The sequence below is a fragment of the Saccopteryx leptura genome, chromosome 5 (genome assembly GCF_036850995.1).
Source record: "Saccopteryx leptura isolate mSacLep1 chromosome 5, mSacLep1_pri_phased_curated, whole genome shotgun sequence".
Lineage (NCBI taxonomy): Eukaryota > Metazoa > Chordata > Mammalia > Chiroptera > Emballonuridae > Saccopteryx > Saccopteryx leptura.
The window spans coordinates 89,343,969-89,370,893 of record NC_089507.1 but is presented as its reverse complement, the minus strand read 5'-3'; the positions used below and the strand labels follow the sequence as shown (position 1 = coordinate 89,370,893).

The 26,925-nt window shown below is 35.0% G+C and overlaps 2 protein-coding genes across 3 annotated transcripts in view; one reads left to right on the top strand and one right to left on the bottom strand.

Annotated features, from left to right (window-relative positions):
• Positions 1-13,361, bottom strand: part of AIMP1 (aminoacyl tRNA synthetase complex interacting multifunctional protein 1) — a 32,299-nt gene extending 18,938 nt beyond the window's left edge. Inside the window, exons 1-4 of the mRNA XM_066385892.1 lie at positions 13,225-13,361; positions 3,917-4,050; positions 2,605-2,718; positions 613-780 (exon numbers count right to left, since the gene is read on the bottom strand). Coding sequence (XP_066241989.1) covers positions 613-780; positions 2,605-2,718; positions 3,917-4,050; positions 13,225-13,226 — 418 coding nt within the window. The 5' untranslated portion in view covers positions 13,227-13,361. The remainder of the gene's footprint in view (positions 1-612; positions 781-2,604; positions 2,719-3,916; positions 4,051-13,224) is intronic.
• A 279-nt stretch (positions 13,362-13,640) lies between these two features.
• The window catches only part of TBCK (TBC1 domain containing kinase), a 227,695-nt gene continuing 214,410 nt past the window's right edge, over positions 13,641-26,925 (top strand). For both annotated transcript variants that reach the window (XM_066385886.1, XM_066385885.1), the window contains exons 1-2: positions 13,641-13,774; positions 22,340-22,560. In XM_066385886.1, coding sequence (XP_066241983.1) covers positions 22,368-22,560 — 193 coding nt within the window. In that variant the 5' untranslated portion in view covers positions 13,641-13,774; positions 22,340-22,367. The remainder of the gene's footprint in view (positions 13,775-22,339; positions 22,561-26,925) is intronic.

Below are 26,925 nucleotides of genomic sequence, written 5' to 3'. Positions count from 1 at the left end.
GACCTTACACTAAGGCAGCACCTAACAAAACTAAGGCACAGATTGGGGTTCTAGCTGTTTTTGATAGTAGGAATTACAGGCTTTGGTGGCTAATTAGACACGAAAATTGAGGAAGTGGGACAGGATAAGGTTGACTGTAAGATTTCTAGTCTGGTAGGCTGAGTGTATAGTGATATACTTTCTACTTCAGTTCTTATGGGTTCCTAAAACTCTAACATCCCCATGCCTTAATTCAGACACTTTGTTTTGACTGGAACATCCTTTTCCTGTTTTCACAGCTGGCCCTAAGTTAACTTTCTACCTGTGACTTTTCTAAAGTGATCCCCCCAAATATAAACTAAAACTGAGTTATACCATGCTACATACGGGCCACTACACTTGATCTCTACATACTATGATTTCAGTTATGCTGGGCTCTCTACACTCTTACTGTGTCAACCCAGTCAACCTTCACATAGCCTTTAGGGTCCAACTTCTATGTTCTAATATTCTGTTCCTAACTTTATTCTGGTTCACAAAAGTTTGAACTTTCTTTTTGACATTATAATTATTATCAAAAATGTTTAGATCTCATAAACCAGTCAAGAGACAAATAACCTTGAAGTTAAATACCTTTCTTTTCAAGTTTCTCTTTCACCTTCTTTTCTTCTCCTCCTTCCTCTTTTACCTGTTCTTTGGCACCAGAAGATATGGCTGTGATTGGAATAGACTGTATCATATTTTCAGAAACTGTGGAATTAGCTTGCAGTGGAGTACCAGATGGAAATGGTACTTGTTTCACTAATACAGAAAATGAAATAGGTAAGGTCATTTATATTAAACCAACAAACTATGAAAACCATAAAACTGAACCACAAGTATGAACTCTTTTAAAAAAGAAATTTATTGTATTTGATTAGGTCTCTACTGTCTGAGACAATAAAAAGGCTGCCATGGTATTAAGTAAATTTTAAACATGATAAAAAGAATAAATGCATGTTTCTCCCTTAATTACTAATGACTAAACTGAGAAAATTATAGATAACAATAATAGCTACTATTTACTATATCCCAGACACTTTTCAAAATGCTTTATATGAATAAACTCATGTAATTCTCATAAGTACTTTAAGCAGTAAATTCTATTCCCGTCCCCACTAACAGATGATCATCAGTTAAAAATTGATAAAAATCTGTTAAAAATAGTGACCCATCACACATACAGTATGTAGGAAAATCGAATTTATACTTAGATATTCTGTCTCCAGAGATGTTTCTCATGGTTTGGTAAGATAGCATGTTTTTCACAGAGGTTTTCTTTTATATTGAACAGTGAATTGGAGAAGTATATTAAATAAGTCATTTCTATATCAGAGTTAATAGAGAAACAGCATTACTTCTTCATAATTCTATCTCAAAAAACAACTTTTTAAAGAAGCCAAGAAAATTCCTTTAGCAATTTTAAAAACATTTTCATAACCTAGTAAACATGGAAAAATGCAATCCTTTGACGGAATCTGATGTGGCTTAGTTTCTGGCCAATATTCACACCACTTTCTGAGGTATTTTTTAAAATTTCCTGGAGGCCATTACTTGTTTTAGTAATGTGAAGTTACATGTATCCCTATTTCATGGTTTAGCATTAGACAATACTTTAATTCAAACTGTTGATTTGTTTCAGAGTTGAAAAGTTTATGTTTTAAGGCAATCTTCTAAAAATAGGCTAAATAAAAAGCAGTTTTATATGCTAATATTTAAACTGTTCAGCTGTATTCCAAATCTCCTACTCAATTAGCCTCAAATTTTCCACTGACAAATGATATTCTTTCTAGTTGATAGTTTTAAGCATACATTATTAATTTTTCCTTATTTAGCTAAGAGTAGAGTTCATACCACATTATTCAAAATAATTCAGTGACAGAATAATGGCCAAAAGAAAATAGTATACTTGGACCTCCTTAGCTCACCTAGGAAGGATTTTCTATAATATAATAAAATGACTTTCTGCATGATAATTTGAGATTGTAATTGAACTATTTTTATTAGTGTTTTATAATAATGTAATTTATCTAGACTTCTTTAAAGTAATTCAATATCATTTTTAACTTTATTCACAACATGTAGCTGAAATAATTATGTACTGAATTGGATAATTAAAAAATTATATACAATTTCATACAAATTCAGTTTCTAGGCTTCAATATTTCTTGTGTACAAAATTTGTGTACACACAATTTTACGGATAAAATACATAATGTATGTGCAACACTTGGCAACAACACAATGCCTATAATATAATGAAAAGAACTATTAACTAAATATTATTATGGCTTACTTTCCATAACTATTCAACAGGAAATAGTGATAATCAAGTTGTACTACAGAGATTAAAAGCATAAATTTTGAACACCGGCTCTGCTACTTTGGGCCATTTTTTGCATAATCTCAGACAAGATGATGTACCTTTTGTTATTTCCATTTTTCCTTCTATGAAGGAAGAGTAATACATAAGAAGGAACACTATGAGGGTAAGATTAGAGACCAAGCATAATACCTAAATTAATAAACAATAAAAGAAATAGTTCCTATTATAAACAAAAATGTGTCATCCCTATAATTAATCACCTCCATTTTTAATTTCTGCCTGAATTAGCTCTTGCTTCAATTCTTCAATTTCTTTCTTCAATTTAGCATTTTCAACTCGAAGTTTCTTCTCTTCTCTTAAAGTGGCCTGCAAAACTAAGATCAAGAAAATCGAGTTAAGTTTCCTAAAAGGTTTCTCATGTATACTACTTGGAAAGAGAGAATAGCCTGTATAAACATAACTAGTATCCTAGTAACAAAATGTTTGGCCGGTTCCTTCACATCAGAATTTAGTATTATTAAAACAACGTGATATTTAAAAGAGAGAAAATCTGTAAAATAATAGAATACAATAAATGTATTTGGATTTTCCTAGCTTCTATAAAAATGCTCACGATAACTTAAGAATTTGACTCAAAGTGTCAATACTGATAAATCTGTAACAAAGAGAGGTATATTAGATATATTAAATTATTTATTTTTAAAAAATCTGAGATCTAATAAAGATACCAAACAATATAAAGTTATTTTCATTTCTTTAGTCATTACCTTGTAAAAGTACCTGAATAATCTTTTATTCCTAATGTTTCAGAAATTGAGCTGGGCAAACATTTAATGAGTGAAATAACTTCAAAGATTTGCTCAAGATATGTGTGCTAAAAGTGAGCAACAGGATATAAGAAAATACCATATAAAAGAAAAACAATGATTCTTAGTGAGGTTAGTGCCCTCTAGGTGAGATTTTTAAAATCTGAATATTTTTTGGTTGTCACAAATAACGGGAGTCATTACTGGCATTTACTGGGCTGGGTCCAGGAATGCCAGATGTCCTAACATTTACTAGATATTTTGAAGTTTCATTAAAATATTAACATTGGCTATTGAAAAATAAAATATAAACAAACAGAACAAAAATCAACCTAAATCCTAAAGGTAAAATGTAAAGTAGTGGAAAAAAATAGAAAATCATTTCAGAAAATGCCTTAGTAGAGAGTAATATAAAAGTATAAATTCTCTTCTATACAAGGTTAGGGAAGATATTTCAGTTTGCATTTGATTTCATCCAATTATCATTATTTTTAATCTCTAATACTATACCAAATTATTTCAAATGTCATTTTTCCCTCAGCAGTCTGGAAATAATACATTATTTTCCCTACATGCCATACATTCTCAATGTACCAATTCTAATTTATCTTAAGCCTAGACTATAATTTCACTCAAAATTAAAACATTAAAGGAATATACAAGTTATCAAAATAAAGTAATAATTTCTGTGGTAAACACTTTATTTGGTCTGTTAATATATAAATTGAATTTAAGTATCTCCTTTATAAATTTAAATTTTTCTTACTTGCTTTTTCCTTAAGAAGAGCAACTTGCTGCTTAAGATATTCAATAATTTGATCTGCCTCTGCACCTTTCTGTTCCAGTCTCTTCAGAACAGCATCATTTGTTGCCATTTTTGCCAAGAAACGGCAGAAAATCCTAAGCGAAAAATAAGAGGTAAATTATATTGTAAAAAGAATAAATTTATTTTATAGAAGACTGTGAACAAACATTATAAAAAGAAAAATATTTTCTACTGTACCAAGTCAATATGTTAGAAAAACACTTTTCCTACAACAAAACCAAGGCAGCACTTTTAGGTTGTAAAGTTTTAAAGAAAGCTTTAAAATACTGAGAACATTATGACATAAGACAAAAAAACTAAGGAAAAAGAATAGCAACACCTTATCTAAACTATAACCAAGTACCACACTCATATTCCAAAGAATTGTCAAATTTCTTTTTACATGTTATTTTTGCATATTGTATATTTCTGTTTATTTAATTATGCACAATTTTAAAGAGGAATATGTGATTAGAAAAGACAAAAGTTAAAAGAAAAAGATCAACAATTAGAAAAACATCAATGTTAATCATATGCCTTCTTAGAAGTAACGTCAGTATACATATATATGTTTGTGCATATATACTGTATACACATATACTGAGCCCTTGTAAAAGAATATTATTAGAACTTTAATTTTAGAATTCATAAAAATTACAAAACATCCTGTCATGTACAAAAAATCTATATAAGCAAAAATTCCGAGATTAATTCACCATGCGATTTTAATTCACATTAAAAAGTGTTAATCATAACAAATCCTACAAATTGTTTTACCTGATTATATGATTCAAAAAATAACAACTTATAATTTTATATTTAAAACATGAAGTATAATGACACAAGCATTATTGAAATCATTCTGATTTTAAATAAATGATGCACACTCAATACATGGTAAAATTTTTATTTATATGCTAATAATCAACAATCAGATTGTTCTAAAATATCAAATGATTCAATATCCATCCTATATAAAGAACATTTTGAAATGTTTATTTTTTACTAAAAGGAAAAACAATCCTCAAAAACTTTTATGTTAAAGTGACAATGGTATAGAAACAAAATAACCTATAAAGTTGTACATGAAGAAAATACAAAAGGGGGTTAAGCTGGAAAAAACATAGTAAACTGCCCATTTTCTACATGAACTATTACTTAACAGTTTAGAAAAATCCAGAGCAAAAAAAAGGTACAAAATTGAAAATAAAGAAAGCACTTTAAATTCTGCCACTTATGAACAAAATGAACACAGAATAAATACCCTGTTGTTGTTCCTCAAATGTTCACAAAGTCAGAATTTCAAAGAAAAATACTAATGTACATATGAAGAAAGTAAAAAAGTGACATTCTTATGAACTTTTAGTTTCCAAACTATATTAGTCTTTTAGTTAAGGTCTTTCTATTTCAGCCTAAGATAAGTAATGATCAAATATATTCAATAGGTGAAATATAGCTATCACAAATATGTAAATTAATGACTATTTGATTTGGAATAATTTAACTTTTACTTCCCTGGCCAAAAAAAAAAAAAAATTGATGAGTATGAAATTAACACACTTTAGAAAAAACCCTAGTAAACTAGCATCTTAATTGATAATAAACAAATAGATTTAAAATGTAAAATAGTTTTCATGAATTCACCAAGAGTTCCAGAAAGTCATCTCACAAATACTAGCCAAACTGCTGATAAATTGAAACATAAAACTCATGCCCCGACTCACACTAAGACAGTTTCAAAACTAAGACTAACAATAATTTGGAAAATAAAGATCATAAAACCTAGATTAAAAGAAAAATGATATGTAATTTTACTGAGTTGATAAATCTTTTAACTTCTTGCAAAATAGATTTATAAAAGTGAGTAAAATAAATATGACTTTTATAGTACATATTAAAGCACTGGCACACATTTAAAAAGAAGAAAGAATGCCATGTTTCAAAATACAGAAGCACAAATAAGCTGAATATATTTAACACATACACATCAACTAAGACGAAACAATGTAACAAAGGAAAGTGGTAAATCTTGAATGATACTGATAAAAAATACAATTAGAAAAAAATCAGAAAAATTCTTAATGTTAGTTATCTAAAGGCGTTAAAAGACTAGGAAACATAAAATGAAAAGACTTGCCATCTCAGTTTTTCTGGAATCAAAATATTATCATAAACTGAAAACACGAAAAGGATTACAGCTAGTTAAGACTAGGTAATGATTCCAGTTTGGCAAGAGATGGTTTAACAAAAGACCTGCTAATAAATTTAGCTTGAACGACATCTTTATAAGTACACTATATAAATTTTCTTAAATAAAGTGTTGAATAAAAAACATCTTACCCACATTTAAAAGGAAACAGGTTACTGAAGAGTAAGTCAAATGTATAATATATTGAACTATAGAAATGATCCCTGAAAGTATAGTCTTTCAAACTGTCTTTCACACAAATATAAAAAAAGCCTGTAAAACATCATCCAACTTTTAGATAATTCTTATGCTTTAACTTTAAATACTGCAGAACACTAATATGCTATATAAGTATATTTTATATACTGATTTAATTATAATATATGTAAATATATTTTAAAATAAGTATAATTTATATACTTGGCCATAAGTTTACAAATAGTACTTGCTTAGATTAAGTTCTAATTTAAATTTCAAATTGGTGAATAAAACCAGGACTGACAAATGTATATCACCTGAAATATTCAGTAAAAATAATTTCTAACCATATAATTAGAAGATAAGAAATAAAAAAAATAGATAATAGTAACTGAGAAATATTAGTGGAAAATACACATTTAGGCCACAAAGTTTTAAAATATTGAGAATATAGAGGGGTGAGCAATCCTACTCAACCATTCATATATAAAATAATTATGGATAATATTAGAAGCCACTTCAAATTTTCTAACAGGTATTATTAGGTAATAATAACACCTTGTGTTAACTTTGCCTTCAGTATCTGCCAGCTCCTTTTTAAAGTACTTTACAGTATTAACTTATTTAATCATCACAGCACTATGATGTACTTACTATTATCACTTCTCTTTATTTTGAATATTAAGAACTTATTACAAGCGTAATAAAATAAAATAAAATTCAATGAAAAGAACATGGGCTTGGAAATCATAGACCTTGGATCAAACCCTTTGCCCCCCTGTGACTTAACAGCTCTGTAAACTTCAACAATTTCCTTAATACTCAGCCTGTTTTCTCATTTGTAAAATGAATATAATTTTACATATCTCAGAGTGACCCCAGGCAAAATGAGATACCATGAGTAATACATTTTGCCACGTAGCTAATTATGTTGATGTTCTTCAGGGTTTCCTTACAACTGTTACCACACAGATCAGGGGTTAACAGAGTTTGTAACTAACCAAGAAAACACACTTCACCACTCCTTGTGGTCTTTCATTTGTGCTACCTGCCAGGTCCCTACAACAAAGTTCATTACTTCAGTTTTACTTATGGTCCCTGATTTTGAGCTATATGCTGAGTTTATAGCAGAGAAAATTTAAACATGTTCTTTGTACTCACCAAGTTTTCAGACGCATGTGGGTAAGAAAGTAAATTGGAGAATTTTTTTTAATGAAGTTATTTTAGGACAACTGTGTCAAGTTTAACAACAACATTGATTAAACTCAGACAAATCTTTTACTATTTTGTGCCACCTTGCTGCATGGAAATTTTCAGTTTGACATTGGGTATTCACTGAATTTCAAAACTTTTAAGTTTTCTAGTCTCCTCACAGTTTTCAATATGCTAATATGCAAAGGTTTTCTCACAAGTGATAATGTTAATAATAGTATTATTATTAACATTTGTAGTGTATCTATTATGAGCTGGCCAAATGCTTTATCAATCAACTACAAATACTGTAATTATGTCCATTATACAGAGAAGAAAATATGAATTAAAATTAATTTGTTTCAGGTCATGTGGCTAAAGGAGAACAGAAACAGGCCCATCTGATTCTGGAGTTACTTCTTTTAATGCTCAAGTTATAATTTTTCCAAAGGATATAATTATGAAGCATTTCTCAATGTATTTAACCATGAAATCCTAACCAAAGAACATCTATTAGTATTTACTGGAACTAGTATTCTCTAAAACTATTTGGGAATGCTGGCTTAGTCTGTGCTAAAATAAAAGAAAAAGATTATGAGATTAAAATAGATATACTTAATTACATACACAGTAATTACAAATATAAAACATTTAGAAAGAGAAAAAAAGGAGAAAAAAGCATGAGTATGTTAATTGTATTTGGATAGTGAGAGTCAGGATTTTATTTTTTTAATTTATTAAATTAAAAAATAAAGTAAATATAATTTTTTTGACAAAAAACTTTTCAAAAGTATTATCTAAATTATTCTGCCCCTTCACATTTTGTTTTTCTAACGTTCATCATATTTCATCAAACCTAAAAAGCCCTTGAACGATGATTTATAAAAACTTCATAAAAGCTGAAGCTGATTTTAGCAAATATGTGGATTTAGACTGCATCTTAATCATTGAAACATATACAAAATGATGATTTCTGAAATTCTTATCATTTCGGAATGGCCTCCTTTTACCTCCTCCATCTCCTCAGTAGTTTTCCCCTCTCTGATTCTAAGCCAATAATTTCTTTTAAATAACAAATCTTCTGTCCCAAGCACTCAATGTTTTGAAATTAGCTATTGCTTTGAAGTGACAGTTTTAAGCGCAGATTTTAAATTTTGTGTATAGTATGAGAACTCTACAAAATTTGAAATTGTTCTCCTGCTTCCCAAACTACCTGATTTTACTGTTTAAAAATTGCATTAGGTAAAAATTTTATCTTCTTCTAAGACACTCTAAGTAATGCATTTCATCAAACCTAAGACACTATCAATTGTAAAATGGCTCCAATAACAATCTTTGTTATTTTATGTTCCATTAACAAAAAAATACTGCTGATTAAGCAATGTTTTATCAGTCACATCCTTATCAAAAGACCTCTTTTAAATTCAGTCCTATTTTAACCTAGATCACTCATTTCCCTGTATTTCTGCATACACAACTTTTCATTTTAACGCTGAATCATATTGTAAATGATACTTAAAATGCCAACAGTACAAATAATTCAACTGAACTGATGACAATATTAACAGTCATGACCAAGTTTACATTAAGCATTACATTACATTACTGAAAACTAATTCACAACTGCCACTTAGGCTACATACAGTGATTTAAAGACATCAATAATTATAAAATATACCTGTATTTCAGAGGTGGAAATATGAAAAAGATATGCATATCAAAATTGATAAATTACAGTAATTTTGAGCACTTTTTTCTCTCTCCTTCTACCATCATCTCTATTCTTACCTCCCAAACTTCTTTCCTCTGTGTGCTTTGCAATGTAACTGCCAAGTTACTCCACCCTGAGACCATCTTTATTACAGTGCTATGCAATATGGTATATTTTAGAACTAGGTTAAAATTCTTGCTAGAATTTATAAATCCAAAGTCAGAATTTTAAAAGGTAAATAATAAAATTAAATATTCTGAGAAAAATGCAATCCACAGACACTCAAAATATACAGTGGCAGCAACTGCCGGTGATGCCGGGGGACTTTCAGCAACATTTGCCGATACGGAAAGACAAAAACTAGGCTTTTTGTGAAAATTCAAATTTATTTTACCTTGTGGTCAGGGAATGAATTCAATTACTAGCTTTGCCACTCATTGGCTATGAAACTTTACAACTTCTAAAAACTTTTTTGTTGAGGTATAATTGACATATAACACTAATTAGTTTCAGAACGAAAGCATGATTTGATGTTTGCAAATAGTATATTGCAAAATGATTACCACAATAGTACAGTTAACATCTTCCACCATATATAGCTACAAATTTTGGGGTTTTTTCTTTTTTTTGGTATTTTTCCGAAGTTGGAAACGGGGAGGCAGTCAGACAGACTCCCGCATGCGCCCCACCGGGATCCACCCGGCATGCCCACCAGGGGGCGTCGCTCTGCCACAATCAGAGCCATTCTAGCGCCTGAGGCAGAGGCCACAGAGCCATCCTCAGTGCCCGGGCCAACTTTGCTCCAATGGAGCCTTGGCTGCGGGAGAGACAGAGAGGAAGGGGGGGTGGTGGAGAAGCAGATGGGCGCTTCTCCTGTGTGCCCTGGCCGTGAATCGAACCCGGGACCCCTGCACACCAGGCCGACGCTCTACCACTGAGCCAACCAGCCAGGGCGCTACAAATTTTTTTTAATGAGAATTGTCAAGATCTACTTTCCTATCTACTTTCAAATATGCAATACAGAGAACTCTAGTCACCACCTGTACATCCCCATGGCTTAATCATTCCATAACTGGAAATTTGTATTCAGTCTTGATTGTTTTATCACCAGAGCCTTCTTCCCCTTTATAATTAGGACACTGGCGTCCTGAAGGATTAAAGGATGGCTATTAGAGGACAGCTATTAGGGACAATATGAGAAGACAATGCATGTATTTCAAAACCCAGCTATTAACACAGAAAACCTGTCTGTCTAGTGAAATGTAAGTATTTTAAGAGGGGTATGTTTAGGTTTCCTCTAGCCCTCTTACAGGGTCTTTTACGTTTCAGATTTTCTTCAATAGGATTTAACTATCCCTTCCCACCCATAGATGCACTCACCACTATCTTTCTCCCATTACTTATGTAGACGTTAAGAAATGTCCAAATCTGTAGAAAATTTTTGTGAGTTTGAGTCGAACTGATGACATTGGCGGGAAGCTAGATCTAGATGGAACAAAAATATGCTCCAAAGAATGGAAGTTTTTACAGCCTATTTTATAAATTAGAATCAAAGGAGGAGGCATAGGGGGTGTGAGGGTTACATGAAATCCACTAGCTATAGAGTAATGGAGTGAGGGAAAACAAAGTAAGGAAATCTCTGGGATTAGATAGAAAATACAACAGAGACACATACTTCTTTTACATTGGTGGGTACAGGACAGTTAAAAATGAAGGTTTACAGCACACAGAGAGGGTATGCAGGGAACAAGATAACAATGAGGTGTTCTGTGTGGTCTTGTGCTCTGGTGGAGGCTGTGCTCGGAGTTGTCTGGGAAAAAAGATTACTCTGACAAAGTATGTTACCTTAGATGTAAAAAGACAATAGGTAGGTTGCCCTGGCCGGTTGGCTCAGCGGTAGAGCGTCGGCCTGGCGTGTGGGGGACCCGGTTCGATTCCCAGCCAGGGCACATAGGAGAAGCGTCCATTTGATTCTCCACCCCCCCCCCCTCCTTCCTCTCTGTCTCTCTCTTCCCCTCCCGCAGCCAAGGCTCCATTGGAGCAAAGATGGCCCGGGCTCTGGGGATGGCTCCTTGGCCTCTGCCCCAGGTGCTAGAGTGGCTCTGGTCGCGGCAGAGCAATGCCCTGGAGGGGCAGAGCATCGCTCCCTGGTGGGCAGAGTGTCGCCCCTGGTGGGCGTGCCGGGTGGATCCCGGTCAGAAGTTTTAGGCTGTAAAACTTCCATTCTTTGGAGCATATTTTTGTTCCATCTAGATCTAGCTTCCCGCCAATGTCATCAGTTCGACTCAAACTCACAAAAATTTTCTACAGATTTGGACATTTCTTAACGTCTACATAAGTAATGGGAGAAAGATAGTGGTGAGTGCATCTATGGGTGGGAAGGGATAGTTAAATCCTATTGAAGAAAATCTGAAACGTAAAAGACCCTGTAAGAGGGCTAGAGGAAACCATGCGGGAGTCTGTCTGACTGTCTCTCCCCGTTTCCAGCTTCAGAAAAATACAAAAAAAAAAAAAAAAAAAAAGACAATAGGTAGGTTCACTTATGGTAAATACTGACTTTGGTCAAGGAAGCTACTCACCTAGGATGTGACTACCCATCATGACCAGCTTTTAGTTAGGATTTTGTATATTTAGAGCACCCTATCTAGTTGCTTACAGTCTGAATTTGTAGGGCCCACCATTGCAGCTTCTCCTGAGCTTGTTAAGTTTATTATGTGGCCCCCTTTCCTCTACCCTTACCTAAGAACACATCTAATAATGGCCACTTCTTTAATGAGCACCTTTAAAGGTGGTGAGATAATATTTCCATTTTATACATAAACTCAGAGAAATTATGAGTTTCGTAAGTTTACTCAAATATTAAATGGCAAAGCTATGATTTTAACCTGTATTTGTCACTCCAAAACTCACACTACAATATTTTTAGTCTTTTCCAAAACTAAAGAAAATTAACTCACATTCCTTAATACTCTTACACATCAAAATTGAAATGTGTAAGAGTATGATTGGCCATTCCTTAATACTAGTCAAGCCACCATCATGTCCCTTCTGGATTACTGCAAAAGCCTCCTAACGATCTTTCCTCCACCCGGTGCCCTTCAGTCTATCTCAACAGCAGCCAGTGAGATCCTTTCAAAAAGGAAGTCAGATTCTAGCACACGCTCCTACAAACCCTCCAGTGGCTTAGATGCCCTGAAGATCCATCATGATCTGCTCCTGCTTTCTCTGATTTTTGTCTCCAGCTTTAATCACTTCACTCCACTCTGACTCACAAGATCCTTGCTGTTCACGGGAGTTTCTGCTTGACAGCTTTTGCAATGGCTGCTCGCTCATCCCGACTGCACCTCACCAAGATTTCTGCATGGCTAACTCTCTCCCTTCTGTCAGCTCTCTACTGGAGAGTCGTCACCTTTTCAGTGAGGCGTTCCCTCTGCACACTAAAACTCCAGTCCCTGGCTACAATAAAGTTCCAACCTGTATCTTCCTTCCCTGCTTCATTTTGCTCTTTAGCCCTCATTACAACCTGAAATAGAGTGTGTGCGCTTTTCTTAAGTTTGTCTAGTATGTGTCCTCCTCAATAAAATGTGAACTACAGGGAAGCATGAATTTTGGTTTGTTTTATTCACTGCTCTCTTCCAATGCCTGAAACAGTGCCGAGCGCTTAATGAAATTTTTTCTTGTCTAACCTCACCACCTCCCGCCCCCACAGTCCTTTGACGCGAACGCGCGCGCTCACACACACAAAGTAAACTTGTTTGTGACTATACAGAAGCATCGTTTCCTTCGGCCCCGCATCCCATTTCTCAGACTTGGCTCCTTCAAAGGGTCCCAAACTCTTCCCTACTTCCTCATGCCCAGATTGGTGCTTGTGTCAGCGGACTTCCCACTAGGACCCACAGGTCAGGTCTCCTCTCCCCAGGGAAAGGGGACTCCCACGGTCGCAATCTGCCTACTCCAAGACCCCCCGCAGACGTCACTCACATGAATCAGCGGATCCGGACCCGGGCAGCCTCAGCCGTGAGAAGGTAGGGAAGCCTCCCGCACAGAACGAAGTGAGAAAGGACCCAGCGAGGTGTCCCAACTAAACGCCTGAGCGTTCCACAGATTCACCTTTAAAGCTGCTGTCCCCTTCCTGTGTGCAGCCACACCACGCTTCCGGTATCCCATTGCAGTAACACCAACCCCCGGTACCCATTCCTTGGTCGCGACATTTTGTCACCAGGTTAGGCAAGGGGCAAGACACCGGACTTCGGGGTCTTTCGTCAGTGTTGTGGCGCGGAAGCTGTGAGGTCAGAGGAAACGGCCAGGCTGAGTCGAGGGTGGGGGGAGCAGTGAGAACTGTCAGTGGAGGGACGGGCTCGCGCTCCTGGCCGGGTTCGGACCTGGGGACCTCCGCTGACTTTGCTCGCGGACAAAGGGCAGTCAGTCTCCGAGCTTCGGGCGCTCCCGGAGCGGCCTCTATTGTACCAGCACTCTGGGTAGAAGCTCCATCCCTTTGTTTTTGTGTCCACCTGCGTCCTCAGGTTCTGAGGCAAGTATTTGGGTTTCCCACTAGTGTTTGTCTAACGGGTGGGGCTGGTGGTAGGTAGAGGAACGTCAGGTGCAGCGACGGGCCCCGCCCATCCGCGGTGAGGAGCCGAGCCTATCTCCGGAGCTGCTGCTCTCAGCCCTGCCCCCGTCCCTGTGTGCAGCCCGCCTTCCGCCCACGGTCGCTCACCTGAGCTCCCGACAGTAACCACTATGTCACTGCTTCGAAGGGAGGTTTATTTAAAGAGGTTAGAGATTGTAGAAATAGCTCTCCTTCGCGCATCTCAGATGAGAACACTTGCTTTGGTTTGTTCTGGTTTGCAGAGGCTTACTCAGTTATTGAGATGTAATTTCCTTGTGGAGAGGAAGAAAGTGAACAAGTAGAAGTTACTTTAAAATGGTCCCTGGTTGTTTTTCAACACCCCATGGTCCCCGTTTTTGTTTGGAACAAAAATCCAGCTTCTTGAGGGGACTGGTTTTATTTTGCTCGATGAAGAAATGAGTAACCTTTTATTTATGGTAAAATCATCTTTTGCCCATTTTTTACCTTTATTCTACAATTTGAGTCATTTCAAATCCAGGTTTTTGAGGGCACACATTGTGTTTTGTTTGCTGTTGTTAGCCTGGCAACCGGAAAAACACCTGACAAAATAGGATCTTAAAGATATTTGTTGAGATTATGAGTTTTTAAACATAATTTCAGTTGTTGTTACCCCTCAACTAATCTCTCACCTCAGTTACTTATTTTCCACTAGCTTTCTTCCATTCATCAAGTGAGTAAAAGTATGTGTGTCTTTTTTTTTTTTTTGCATGAACCTTTATTGTGTACCTGAGAAGTAAAGCAGAATGCTGATGAAATGTTTTGTGTTGATTAATGTATCTTTATGATTCATTTGCATTTCCTTCATTTGTTTATTTGATTTTTAGGCGTCTAAGTGACAGAGGCATCTAATTGTAATCAAATACTATAGACCGATTGCATAATAAAAATCAAGAGTTTAGTGTCTCCCTTCTTCCCCTCAGTCCTGTTCTTCAGAGATGTCCACTTTTAACTATACCTAATTTTAGGTCTGTATGTTGAATAATTAAACTACTAATTCTTTTTTTAAATTGAGTTCTTAAGGTAGCCCGCATCATTGACACCACCTCCCTTCTCCAAATATGTGAATAATTATTGGTTAGTTTTGTAATTCTAAATAAATGTAAACAATTATTTTTTAGATCAATTCTCAAAAATATTTTTGCTTCTTATTTGGTAAAATGAGGTACTCTCTTCCAGCTTTTCCTTTACCACTTCAGAAACCAAATCCACTCCTACCTTCCCTTAGCTAGACCTTTACTTATATGTTGTCAATTTTAATAATATTTGCATGATATTTCTTAACTACAATTGTTTTTGCTTTTTGTTTGTTTTTATTTTTGTCTTTTGTTTTTTAAGTGAGAGGAGGGGAGATAGTGAAACAGACTCCTGCATGTGCCCCAACTGGGATCCAAATGGCTACTCCTGTCTCGGGCTGATGTTCTAATCAACCCAACTATTTTTGGCACCTGAGGCTGATGCTCTTGGACCAACCAAGCCATCCTCAGCTTCTCGGCCCATGCTCAAACCAGTTGAGTCACTGGCTGCAAGAGGAGAAAAGAGAGAGAAGCGGGAGAGGGAAGGAGAGAGAAGCAGATGGTCACTTCTCTTGTGTGCCCTGACCAGAAATCGAACGCAGGACATCCATACCGGGCCATCGCTCTATCCGCTGAGCCAACTGGCAAGGGCCACTTTGTTTATGTGCTATAAAAACCAAAAATATGTTACAGTATTATGGTTTTGTAAATATTCTTCAATGTAGAACTAAGAAGTATGCTATGGTACATTTCCTTCCCAATGTTTTAATTTGATAATTCCCATGTTACATGAAGGAGAAGATTTTTAATACTAACATCAAATTGATTCTTTTTCTACTTAAGTGTGCTTTATTTTTTGGAACATTTACTTATAATTTTTAACCTTATTTCACAAAGTACTTGCTGATTTTTTTTGAGAAAGAGGTGCATATGCTTTCTTCATTAAATCCTCCCATCTTGTGCTTTCTTCACCACATCCTCGCATTCTTAGTATGAGAAACTTCCATTTCATTTGTGTGCTTTAAGATGTTCCACTTGGATTGCAATCACTTTCTGATTAATTTGAATAGATTGCATTCTAGTTCTTTTGTACAGCTTCTATCCTTGGTAATATTCATTTAACTCTTAGGTAAGTTGCAGTGTCTCTTAACCCAACATCTTCTATTTTGTTTTCTACTCTGTTTTGGTAAAATAAATCCTAAAAACAACTTATTTATAAAATGAATTTGGATGGTAGTTTTATTAATGTTTGTGTAGCTGTAACTTATGTTGCTGTTATGATTAATAGTTTTGCTGGGTATAAAACAAATTTTTAAGCCTTCACTATCTTTTAACTTCCATTGTTTCTCATGAGAAAATGAGAATTCCAGTCTGATCTTAATTTGTTGGTGCCAGAACTATTTGTTTGTTCTCAGAAATTATTAAACTAATTAGTTATGTTTGCTGCTTTGAAAATTTATTATGTTATGTCTTGGTGTGATTCTCCTTGCAATGAGCTCATGCAAAGGTACTAGAAAAAATGTCTCAGTGTGAGTCTTTTTCATTTATCCTCCTTGAAATTATAGGACTTTTTTTTTTTTTTTTTTTTTGTATTTTTCTGAAGCTGGAAACTGGGAGAGACAGTCAGACAGACTCCCGCATGCGCCCGACCAGGATCCACCCGGCACGCCCACCAGGGGCGACGCTCTGCCCACCAGGGGGCGATGCTCTGCCCCTCCAGGGTGTCGCTCTGCTGCGACCAGAGCCACTCTAGCGCCTGGGGCAGAGGCCAAGGAGCCATCCCCAGCGCCCAGGCCATCTTTGCTCCAATGGAGCCTTGGCTGCGGGAGGGGAAGAGAGAGACAGAGAGGAAGGAGGGGGGGTGGAGAAGCAAATGGACGCTTCTCCTATGTGCCCTGGCCAGGAATCGAACCCGGGTCCCCCGCACGCCAGGCCGACGCTCTACTGCTGAGCCAACCGGCCAGGGCGGAAATTATAGGACTTTTTAATTTGAAGGTATGTTTACTTTGATCTATGGGGAGTTTTTTTTTTTTTTGTATTTTTCTGAAGTGAGAAGTGGGGAGACAGAGGGACAGACTCCCACAGCACTCGACCGGGATCCACCCGGCATGCCCAAAAGGGGGTGATGCTCTGCCCATCTGGGGCATTCCTCCGTTGCAACCACAGCCATTCTAGTGCCTGAGGCGAAAGGCATGGAGCCACCCTCAGCACCCGGGCCAACTTTGCTCCAATGGACCCTTGGCTGTGGCAAGGGAAGAGAGAGACAGAGAGAAAGGAGAGGGGGAAAAGTATGGAGAAGCAGATGGGTGCTTCTCCTGCATGCCCTAACCGAGAATTGAACCCAGGACTTCCACATGCTGTGTGGATGCTCTACCACTGACCCAACCGGCCAGGCCCACCTATTTTTTTTATAATTTTTTCTCTTTTGTTTTTCTCTTCTTTTTTTGAAACTCATTAAAGTGATTGTTGGATTCTTGACTTGATTCATTATGTCTGTTGTCTTCTCGTGTGCTTTTATCTATTTGCCTTTTTGCTCCATGTTCTACACAGTTGTCTCAACTTTATTTTCCAACACTTTTATCTAATTTAGTAATCACATCAAACATGCAACTTTTAATTCCTTTCTTATATTCTCTTAATTTTCTTTAATTTATTTTTATCAGATGAAATTTATGTATATTAAAATATGTACTCATTTTAAGTAACCAGATCAATGCATTTATATATATGAACATCCTTGTGACAAGTACCACACCAATCAAAATGTAAAACATTTGCATTACTTTAAAAAAAGTTCTTTTGGGCCCTGGCCGGTTGGCTCAGCGGTAGAACGTCGGCCTGGCGTGCGGGGGACCCGGGTTCGATTCCTGGCCAGGGCACATAGGAGAAGCGCCCATTTGCTTCTCCCCCCCCCCTCCTTTCTCTCTGTCTCTCTCTTGGCCTCCCGCAGCCAAGGCTCCATTGGAGCAAAGATGGCCCGGGCGCTGGGGATGGCTCCTTGGCCTCTGCCCCAGGCGCTAGAGTGGCTCTGGTCTCGGCAGAGCGGCACCCCGGAGGGGCAGAGCATCGCCCCCTGGTGGGCAGAGCGTCGCCCCTGGTGGGCGTGCCGGGTGGATCCTGGTCGGGCGCATGCGGAAGTCTGTCTGACTGTCTCTCCCCGTTTCCAGCTTCTGAAAAATACATAAAAAAAAAAAAAGTTCTTTTGTTTTCCTGTCCAAGCCCATCCTCCTGGCTCAAGGCACTATGTTCTCATATTTATCACTGTAGTTTAGAACTGAAGTTCTGGAACTATATTAAATGTATAAGAGTTCATAGCCTGACCTGTAGTGGCACTGTGGATAAAGCGTCAACCTGGAATGCTGAGGTTGTGCGTTCAAATCCCTGGGCTTGCCCTGTCAAGGCACATACAGGAAGCAGCTTTTATGAGTAGATCCTTCCCACCTCTCTCCTATCTCTCCCTCTCTTTCCCACTTCCCTGTCCAAAATTCAATAAGTAATTTGTGTCTACTGTTTTCATCAGTGTTTTTGAGATTCATCCATATTTTAACGTTTGTTCCTTTTTTGTTGAATAGAATTTTATTGTATGAATATGCCACAACCTGTTTATCCATTCACTTGTGTGACACTTGCATTGCTTCCAGTTTTTGGCCATTATGAGTAAAACTATAAATATTCTCAAAGAAGTGTTTTTTTTGAATATATATATATATTAGCAGGAGTGGGATTAATGAGTCATAAACTTTAGAACAGTTTTTTAAACAATTTTCAAGGTTCTTATGTCATTTTACACTGTCACCAGCAGCATATCAGCTTCAGTTTCACATTTTCCTCAACACTTGTATTTCCAGTGATTCAAATTTTAGCCATTCTGGTAGCAGTGCAATGGTATGTTGTGGTTTTACTTTGCATTTCTCTGATTAATGCTACTGAGAACGTTTTTTCTGTGCTTATTGTTTATGTGTATGCTCTCCTTTGTGAAAGTATATGTTTCAGACTTTTACCTAGTTATTGACTTATTATTAAGTTGTATGCATTCTTTATATATTCCTGATACAAGTCTATTATATAGGCATATAAATATGACTATATAATAAAATGTCTTATATAACATTTCCCTTTATCTTTGGCTTGAAGTTTCATTTTCTCAAGGATCCCTTTTGATTTTACCCTTTTGATGTGTAGATGTATGTAATTTTGATAAAGTCCACTTTATCAAGTTCATCTTTTATGATTAGTGCTTTTTTTTTATTGTGCCTATTAATACTTCACCAATCCTAAGGTTGTGAAGATATTCTCAATGTTTTTTTATAGAAGACTTATAGTTTTAGCTTTTGCATTTAGGTTTATAATTCATCTCAAATTTTTGTGATATAAAGTAGGCATTGAGATTAGTTTTTTTTCCATATGTATACCTTTTCTTTCTTTTATTAATTTAATTTATCAGGATGACATTGGTTTGCCAAACCATACAAATTTCAATTGTACAACAATAAAACATCATCTGCACACTGCATTGCATACCTTCTACCCCAGGCATAGTCTCTCTTCATCCCCGTTTTTCCCCTCTTTGCCCACCCCCACTTCACCCCTGGCTATCACCACACTGTTGTCTGTGTCTATGTGTTCTGTATATATGCTGTTTGGCTAATCCCTTTCCCTTTATCTAGTTGCCTTACCCCCCACCTCCTTTGACAGTTGTCAGTCTATTTCTATTTTGTTCATCAGTTTATTTTGTTCATTAGATTCCACATACAGTATAAGTAAGATGACGTGGTATTTGTTTTTTCTGACTGGCTTATTTCACTTAGTTATTCTAGCACCATTTGTTAAAAACGCTGTCCTTTCCCTATTGAATTTTGTCCTTCATTAAGAAACAATCTATTGTATTTAAAAACTTTTCTTCATTTTAAAATTTAAAAATAACTTAAAATTTTAGAAATGTGGTATGTAGGTCACACACATCTATATAGGTAGATATATATATATATAAATCATGAAATGTAAGAACAATATGAATTTCCACTAACCCACCTAATAAGAACCAGTATATTACTCAAGCTTTTTGAAGCTTTTTATGGGTTCTTCCCTAATCTCACCCCAGCTTTTTATACGGTGCTAACCCTGTTCTCAAGTAAGTTTTTTCCTTTATTTCTTGAATATATTCTTACCTTAAGGTAGGTATTCCTGAGTTATTTATTATTTTGCCTTTCTTATTTTGAATTTTATAATTATATTGCTATAAGTTTTGTGTGACTTTTTCCCCCTACTCTACATTATTTGTAAGATTCATCTATGCCATTAAAATATTTCTGTAGTTTGCTTATTTTCATCCTGTATGCTTTCCATCTAATGAATATACCACAAATTTATTTAACCTTTCTCCTGTCTTAGAATACTTAAGTTGTTTCCAGCTTTGGGATAATAGAAACAATACCATCCTCATCTTGTATGTATCCCCTTGTGTATGTGCCTCTGAGTTTCTGGAGGAATGGAATAGGAAAACAGTGTCAAACTGTTGTCCATAGGGGTTATATCATTTTACATTGTTTCAACATAGCCTCCTAATATTGTGTATTAGCAGATTTAATTGTTACTATCTGGCATATAGATTCTCATGTGGTTTTAATGAGCAATTCCTTGAGTATTAATGAAGATATTTATTTTCTCATATATATTGGTAATTCCTTTTTACTATTTTATAAAATATGTTTTTCCATGTCTTATATACTGGAAGTAATATCTTCTCAAATCTTTCTAAATATATGAGGGTTGGCTTTTGGATTTTATTTTTTCATAAGTTATTTTGGTTGCCTCCAGGGCAGATATTTTTGTTTGTTTGTTTATTTTATTCTTTGCTTTTTGTGCCACAGTCTTTCCTCAACTATCTGATGTTTCTGGACAGTTCATTATTTAAGAGTTAAGGAAGACTGACTAGGAGCTTTGCACAAATGGATAGGCTTATTGATGAGCATACTCTGTTTCAGGCTGGCTGAGTAGACAGCAGATCTTAACTGGGGTCCTACAAATTCCAGAACCAAGAGGAGTTTGCTTTTGTCACCAGGATTCATAGCACCAATTTATTGATTTTTCACACAACTTACCTAATTTCTGTAAGGAAGAACTTTACCATTTTTGCTTGGATGATAAATAGCTGCCTAGTTGTGGAGTTTTGAAAAAATTGTCTTCTTTTCTTCAGCCTTTCAAATTATTTGTTTCATTTCAAACTCTCCTCTGTCTGCTATACACTATTGTTTCTGCGTTCTCTGAACCTGAAGCTTCTGAATCTTAAGAGGCCGGGCAAACTTCTTGACTGTATTATAGGTGGTAACTTCCATCTTTCTGTTTCTCGTGTCAATACTCTTCCGTATGCAAAGTACTTCAGTTTTTTGAAACCTTTCATCAGCTCATGGCCCTTTTCTGTTCTCTTCCTTTTTATGAATTTTTACATTTGAAAGCATTTAAATTTTTTTGATAAGTTCCTGGGCCAACATGAAAAGTAGTCTATTACCTTAATTTAGAATTCTAGATTTTTATTGTGAAAACTGAGAAGGAAGGATTGTAGTGCTTGACCAATGGAATGTCCTTTTAGTGACATATCTGAGGAGAGGGATTTTTGTTGTTGTTCTGGACCTTTTTTTGTTGCAGTTGCCTTAATCTGAGTCATACTGATTTTGGAGCAAGTTTCTTAATCTCCTGGCTGCTCTATTAGACGGCTCTAGGGCATCATTTGTTTTGGAGTCCATGCTGACAAGACCTCTCAGGATCTAAGCTTGGAATATCTATCTTTAATCTGGAGGCAATAACATTTGTCAGGTTTCTTGAAGTAATTAAAACAGATTACATGTAAAACAGCTAGTATAAAAACAAAAATTAATTAGTCATCTAAATAACATTATAGTGCCTTCTATTACCTTGAAAAAAATTTACTATTAAAAGAGCCCCTGATTATTTAAAGTATGGAGTTGGTAGCTTTATTTCCTCTTTTTTGAATTCCCTCATCTGTGAAACGGAAAAATTTTTGATAGTCTATGGATTATTCAAGCTTTAGGTAAAGAGAAGAGCCTCATTAAAATGAATATGCAATAACGAACTTCCCTAAACTCTTCAAACTATCAAGCATCATTAAAGAGGAAATGTTCTATCCTTTGCTTTTTCTTTATTTGCCTTTGAAAATCTTTGATTTTGATTTAGAGCTGCAATATAAATTTATGATTGGGTAGTTTTTCCTTTTTGATATTATCTTGGGATTTTTAAACTTGATATTTTTTACTTTCAAGTATTAGGATTATTTGGATTATTATTTCCTCCCAAGTTATTTATTGGCATTCCTAAGTTATATATTGGCATTTCCTCCAAGTTATATGTTTATTGTTAATCATGTTTAAGGTAAGAACATACTAGCTTACTGTTTGGTTGATCTGCCAAAAAAAAAAAAAATTGTCTCCTTTTCCAGATTATCTTGGAAAATCTAGGATTCCAGGATGTTCCCTTTGAAGGATACTGAAATGGGTGCCTTTACATTCTTCGCCTCGGCTCTACCACACGATGTTTGTGGAAGCAATGGGCTTCCTCTCACACCAAATTCCATCAAAATCTTAGGGCGCTTTCAAATCCTTAAGACCATCACCCATCCCAGACTGTGCCAGTATGTGGATATTTCTAGGGGAAAGCATGGTGAGTTGTTACTGTTTTCTGCATTTTGTGTTCTGTATTCTGTTACCTTGGTTAAGTTATAATTATACAGTGACTATGTGAAGAAATCAGCATGTGTGACCATTCATGCCCCTACTCTTCACTCCAGCCAGAACTCTAGCCATTTGAATTTTCCTGACTACATTTAAAGGATTTATTTTCTCAGATCTGAGAATCAGGATATTTAATGTTCTTTCAGGGCAGCCCCTTATCCTTAAGCATATTTCATCACCTCTGTGAAAAGGAAGTAAAAGTTCTAATGTTAAGAACTTTAGAATTGTCTATTGGAATGGACTTTATGATTGAAATATAATTTGGACTATGTCTCTCTGCAAAGGTAGTCATTAACTTTTTTGTTTGTTTTATTGTTTGTTTGTTTGTTTGTTTTGGAGCTGCAGTATTTTTGTATATGACTCCATTTAATGAAATAAAATAGAAAAGTTCAACCTATTGGGTAAAAAGTCAATTTTTATGAAGATGTTTATGGCCTTGTTAGTGGTATAATTATGTTCTTCCATATCATTCATGCTACTATAACAAAATACCATAAACTGAGTAGCTTATGAACAACAAACATTTATTTCTCATAGTTCTAGAGGCTGAGAAGTTTGAAATCAGGGCACCAGCAGATCTCATGTCTAGTGAGGCCCCCTTTTTCATTGATAGCCATCATCTCACTATAACCTTACACAGAGGAGTACACTTAGGCCTCTTTTATAAAAGTACTAAACCAATTCATGAAGGCTCTGCACTCATGACATAATAACCTCCCAAAAGCTCCACCCCCAAACAGCATCTATTGGGGATTAAGTGTCAACCTGTGGTTTTGGAGGGGATACAAATGTTCAATCTATAAAACGCCTAAAGATGCTTATGGTGGCAGTGTTTTAATTGTTTAAAAATTATTTTTGGAAACTTAATTGAATACTGTGGTTCCATTTTTAGATGTATGTCAGTCAAATGTATTAATTTTTCTAACAAAATAATTTGTAAAAGTTTATCTTATATACTTGCTAATATTGAACTTTTTTCCTATAAAAATGCCATTTTTAGGTGTTTCAATCTAATATTAAAGGCTCTCAAAAATGTAAACTACATTTTCTTTATTGTTTTGCTTAAAAATGGATTAAATGAGACTTTCAATAGTTTGGGCTATGTCTTAACAGTATTTGCTCTGAACGTTTTATAGACTGAGTAGAAAATGGTTTCTGTAATAAATATTATTAATGACTAATATTTACGGAGCGCTTATTATGTATTAGGCAGAATTCTAAGTGCTTTAGAAATTTTAATTTAATCCTCATAACATAACCATGAGGTAGGAACTATAATTATTCTCATTTTACAGATTAAAAAATTGAGTCATAGAACAATTAAGTAACTTTTTCAGGAACATTTGGAAAGTTTGTTGTTGTTTAAAAAAAAATGTAACCATATTGCTAGTTATTTTGCTTCCCCCTCAGGCTCTGCTCCTGGATCTCAGGTGCCCTCTCTTCTGGGGTAACATATGTCACGGATATTTATAAAATTCATGCAGTTTGAGTTTGGTTGCCTGGAATGAAAATATCATTAGTTGTCAAAATATCAGGGAATTTGATAACCTTGTTTATATTGGCTGTGCTCATTCTCTTGAAAAGTTGTATGCATAAGGAGTAAATAAGTGAATTAGAATATATGTTTATGTAAGGGTCTGTTTGTTTCAAGGCATCCCAGTCATTTCAGTTACATTTAATTTGAAAAATTTGAAAAGTTTCTACTCAACAGTCTACTTAACAAATACATTTCTCAATGATATAACAATACATAATTTGGGCTTGGACTCCACTTACTGGTCTTCTCAAAGAATTTTGGTTTTGGTTTCTTTTTCCCCTTATCTTGTCATTGTTACTCCCCTGCCCCCCACTTACCCCGTGATGTTTGGAGTTATATGTGGCATATGGTATGTTTTAGAGTAACATTACATTTTCACATGTTGGATTAGCTTAGAAATCAGGCTTTCACTGTTTTCTATCAATCATTCAAAACTGATTCAAGATGATGTTTCTTGCTAACTCAGCCGGATAAAATATTTAATCTAAAGAATAATAGATATTTTATTAGAATTTGAGATCTTGGTTTATAAAAGTAAAGTTGAAGAAAATATCTTTTACAAAGACAAATATAGCATGAAAATACTTAACAAATTTTAATCATTTTCTTCTGAAATTGAAATAAGCAGTGTTTAGAAGCAGAGTGAAAGTTTTAAATTGTAATTCATTCCATTTTATTTGATATTCGTTACCCAGAAATCTCTTGGTTATTGCTAGTGAAATCAAGAACAAACATTTTAACTAATAGATTTGAAATTTAGGTAAAGAATAAGAATTGTCAGGGACCTATAAGATAATTTATTCTGTATCTCGAATTGCATGTAATTTTAACATAAGTGTCTATATCCATTCAGAGTTCCTTCAGAGAAACAGAACCAGGAGGATACATATGAACATATTAATGGTTAAGAATTGGCTTATATGATTGTAGAGGCCAGGTAGGCAAGTCTGAAATCCATAGGCCTGGCATGCAGGAGGACACTGAACAATGGGCAAGAGCTGAGCCACAGTCCACGGCTGAAATTTCTTCTTCAGAGAAATTTCTCTTCTGCTCTGAATAAGATTACCCTGATTATCTCAGAGAATCTTCCTTACTTAAAATAAACTTATTATAGATTTTAATCTCTTCTAACATACCTTTACAGTAACACCTAAATTTGAATAATTGAAGGCTATAGCTTAGCCATCCTAACTCATAAACTGATCATCACAGTAACCTAGTAACTGTACTGTTTCTTAAGTACAGAATTTTTTGTCAGTTTTACTGTGTAAGTATTTATTTAAATGTTATGTTAAAAGGTGATGAGCTAGTCTTTTCCTGTGAATAACAAAAGAATAAGGCAGTAACTATTCTAATAATTTTTCAATCTACCTTAACATATTCACAAATTATCTTTTCATTAAAAAAATTACTTAATCTTTTTTTTCTGTGCTCTCCTTATTCAACTTCTTTGTTACCGTTCTTGGTTAATATTGTACTCTCTTCAATTTCTTATCATTGATTTCAAACAAAATTCTGACTATATGTACAATAGTTGGCATTTATCAGATATTTGTTAGAAGACAGATTATTTCACAGTACTTATATTTTCTACTCTTTAGAGTTCATCTTTGTGTCACATTTATTTCTTTATAACTGATGCCACTACATTGCTGGCTTATATTTGGCATACTGTATTTCCTAAACATTTTTGTCATATTTTATTCTGTGAAGCTATATTATTTTTATAACAAACAGAAGTTATTTTAAAACAGTGATCCAGAGTTTCAGGATGAAAACGCTCTACAGATTTATTGAAAAAGCTGGTTTGTATTGGAACCATTGTTTTGGTATACACTTCATTTCCTCTGGGAGAAACTTTGATATTCTACCAAGGATTGTGGCTCTACTACATTAAGATAATGCTTCAAAATTCCATAGGATCATCAAGCTAGCAAACTCTGGGTTATGATATTTTGAAAGTGTTTCCAGAAGAAGCCTGACAGACTTTTATTCTCAAGTATTGTAAGCCTGACAAATTTTAGGCTAATACCAAACACTTTGGAATCTCCCATAGATATGAAGAATATCCAAATTAAAATTATTGAGTGTGCACATTTTAATGAATTTTGATGTTTTATATTAAAATTAGTGCTATTGAGGTATTATACCTAGTTTATAACATAAGCATATACTTTTCTACACAGTTGTATTCCTATATAGATAATGATTGTCTTCATATGAGACTCATTTCTAATGGTCACATGATGTCTTGGCTCAAGTAAACTTATTTAGCAAATATTTATATATTAGGTGTTTATATTTTTGAGGTACTATTCTAGACACTGGTGATGCATTTTGGAAAAGATCAACATTGTTCCTGCCATCACTATATAATGTAGAACAAAAACATTAAATAAAAATAAACACAAATCTTTAGAGTTGAAATGAGTCCTGCAAAACAAAAGCACAGTATATAATACATCTTATAAGAGGAGCAAAGTAATTTAGGGACCAGAAAAATATTCCTTGAGAAAGTCACATTTAACTGATGAATAAATAATAATAATAGCTAACACTTAGTGATGGCTATGTGCCAGATGCTGTTCTAGGATCTTATTATATATTATTTTAGCTTCACAGAAACTTTGTGAGGTTGGTGCTATTGTTTTTCTCGTTTACAGAGGAGGAAACTGTGACATAGAGAGATTAGCAAACTTCCCCAATGTAATAGAATAAATGAGTATTAAACCAGTATTTGAACCCAGACAGAATAGC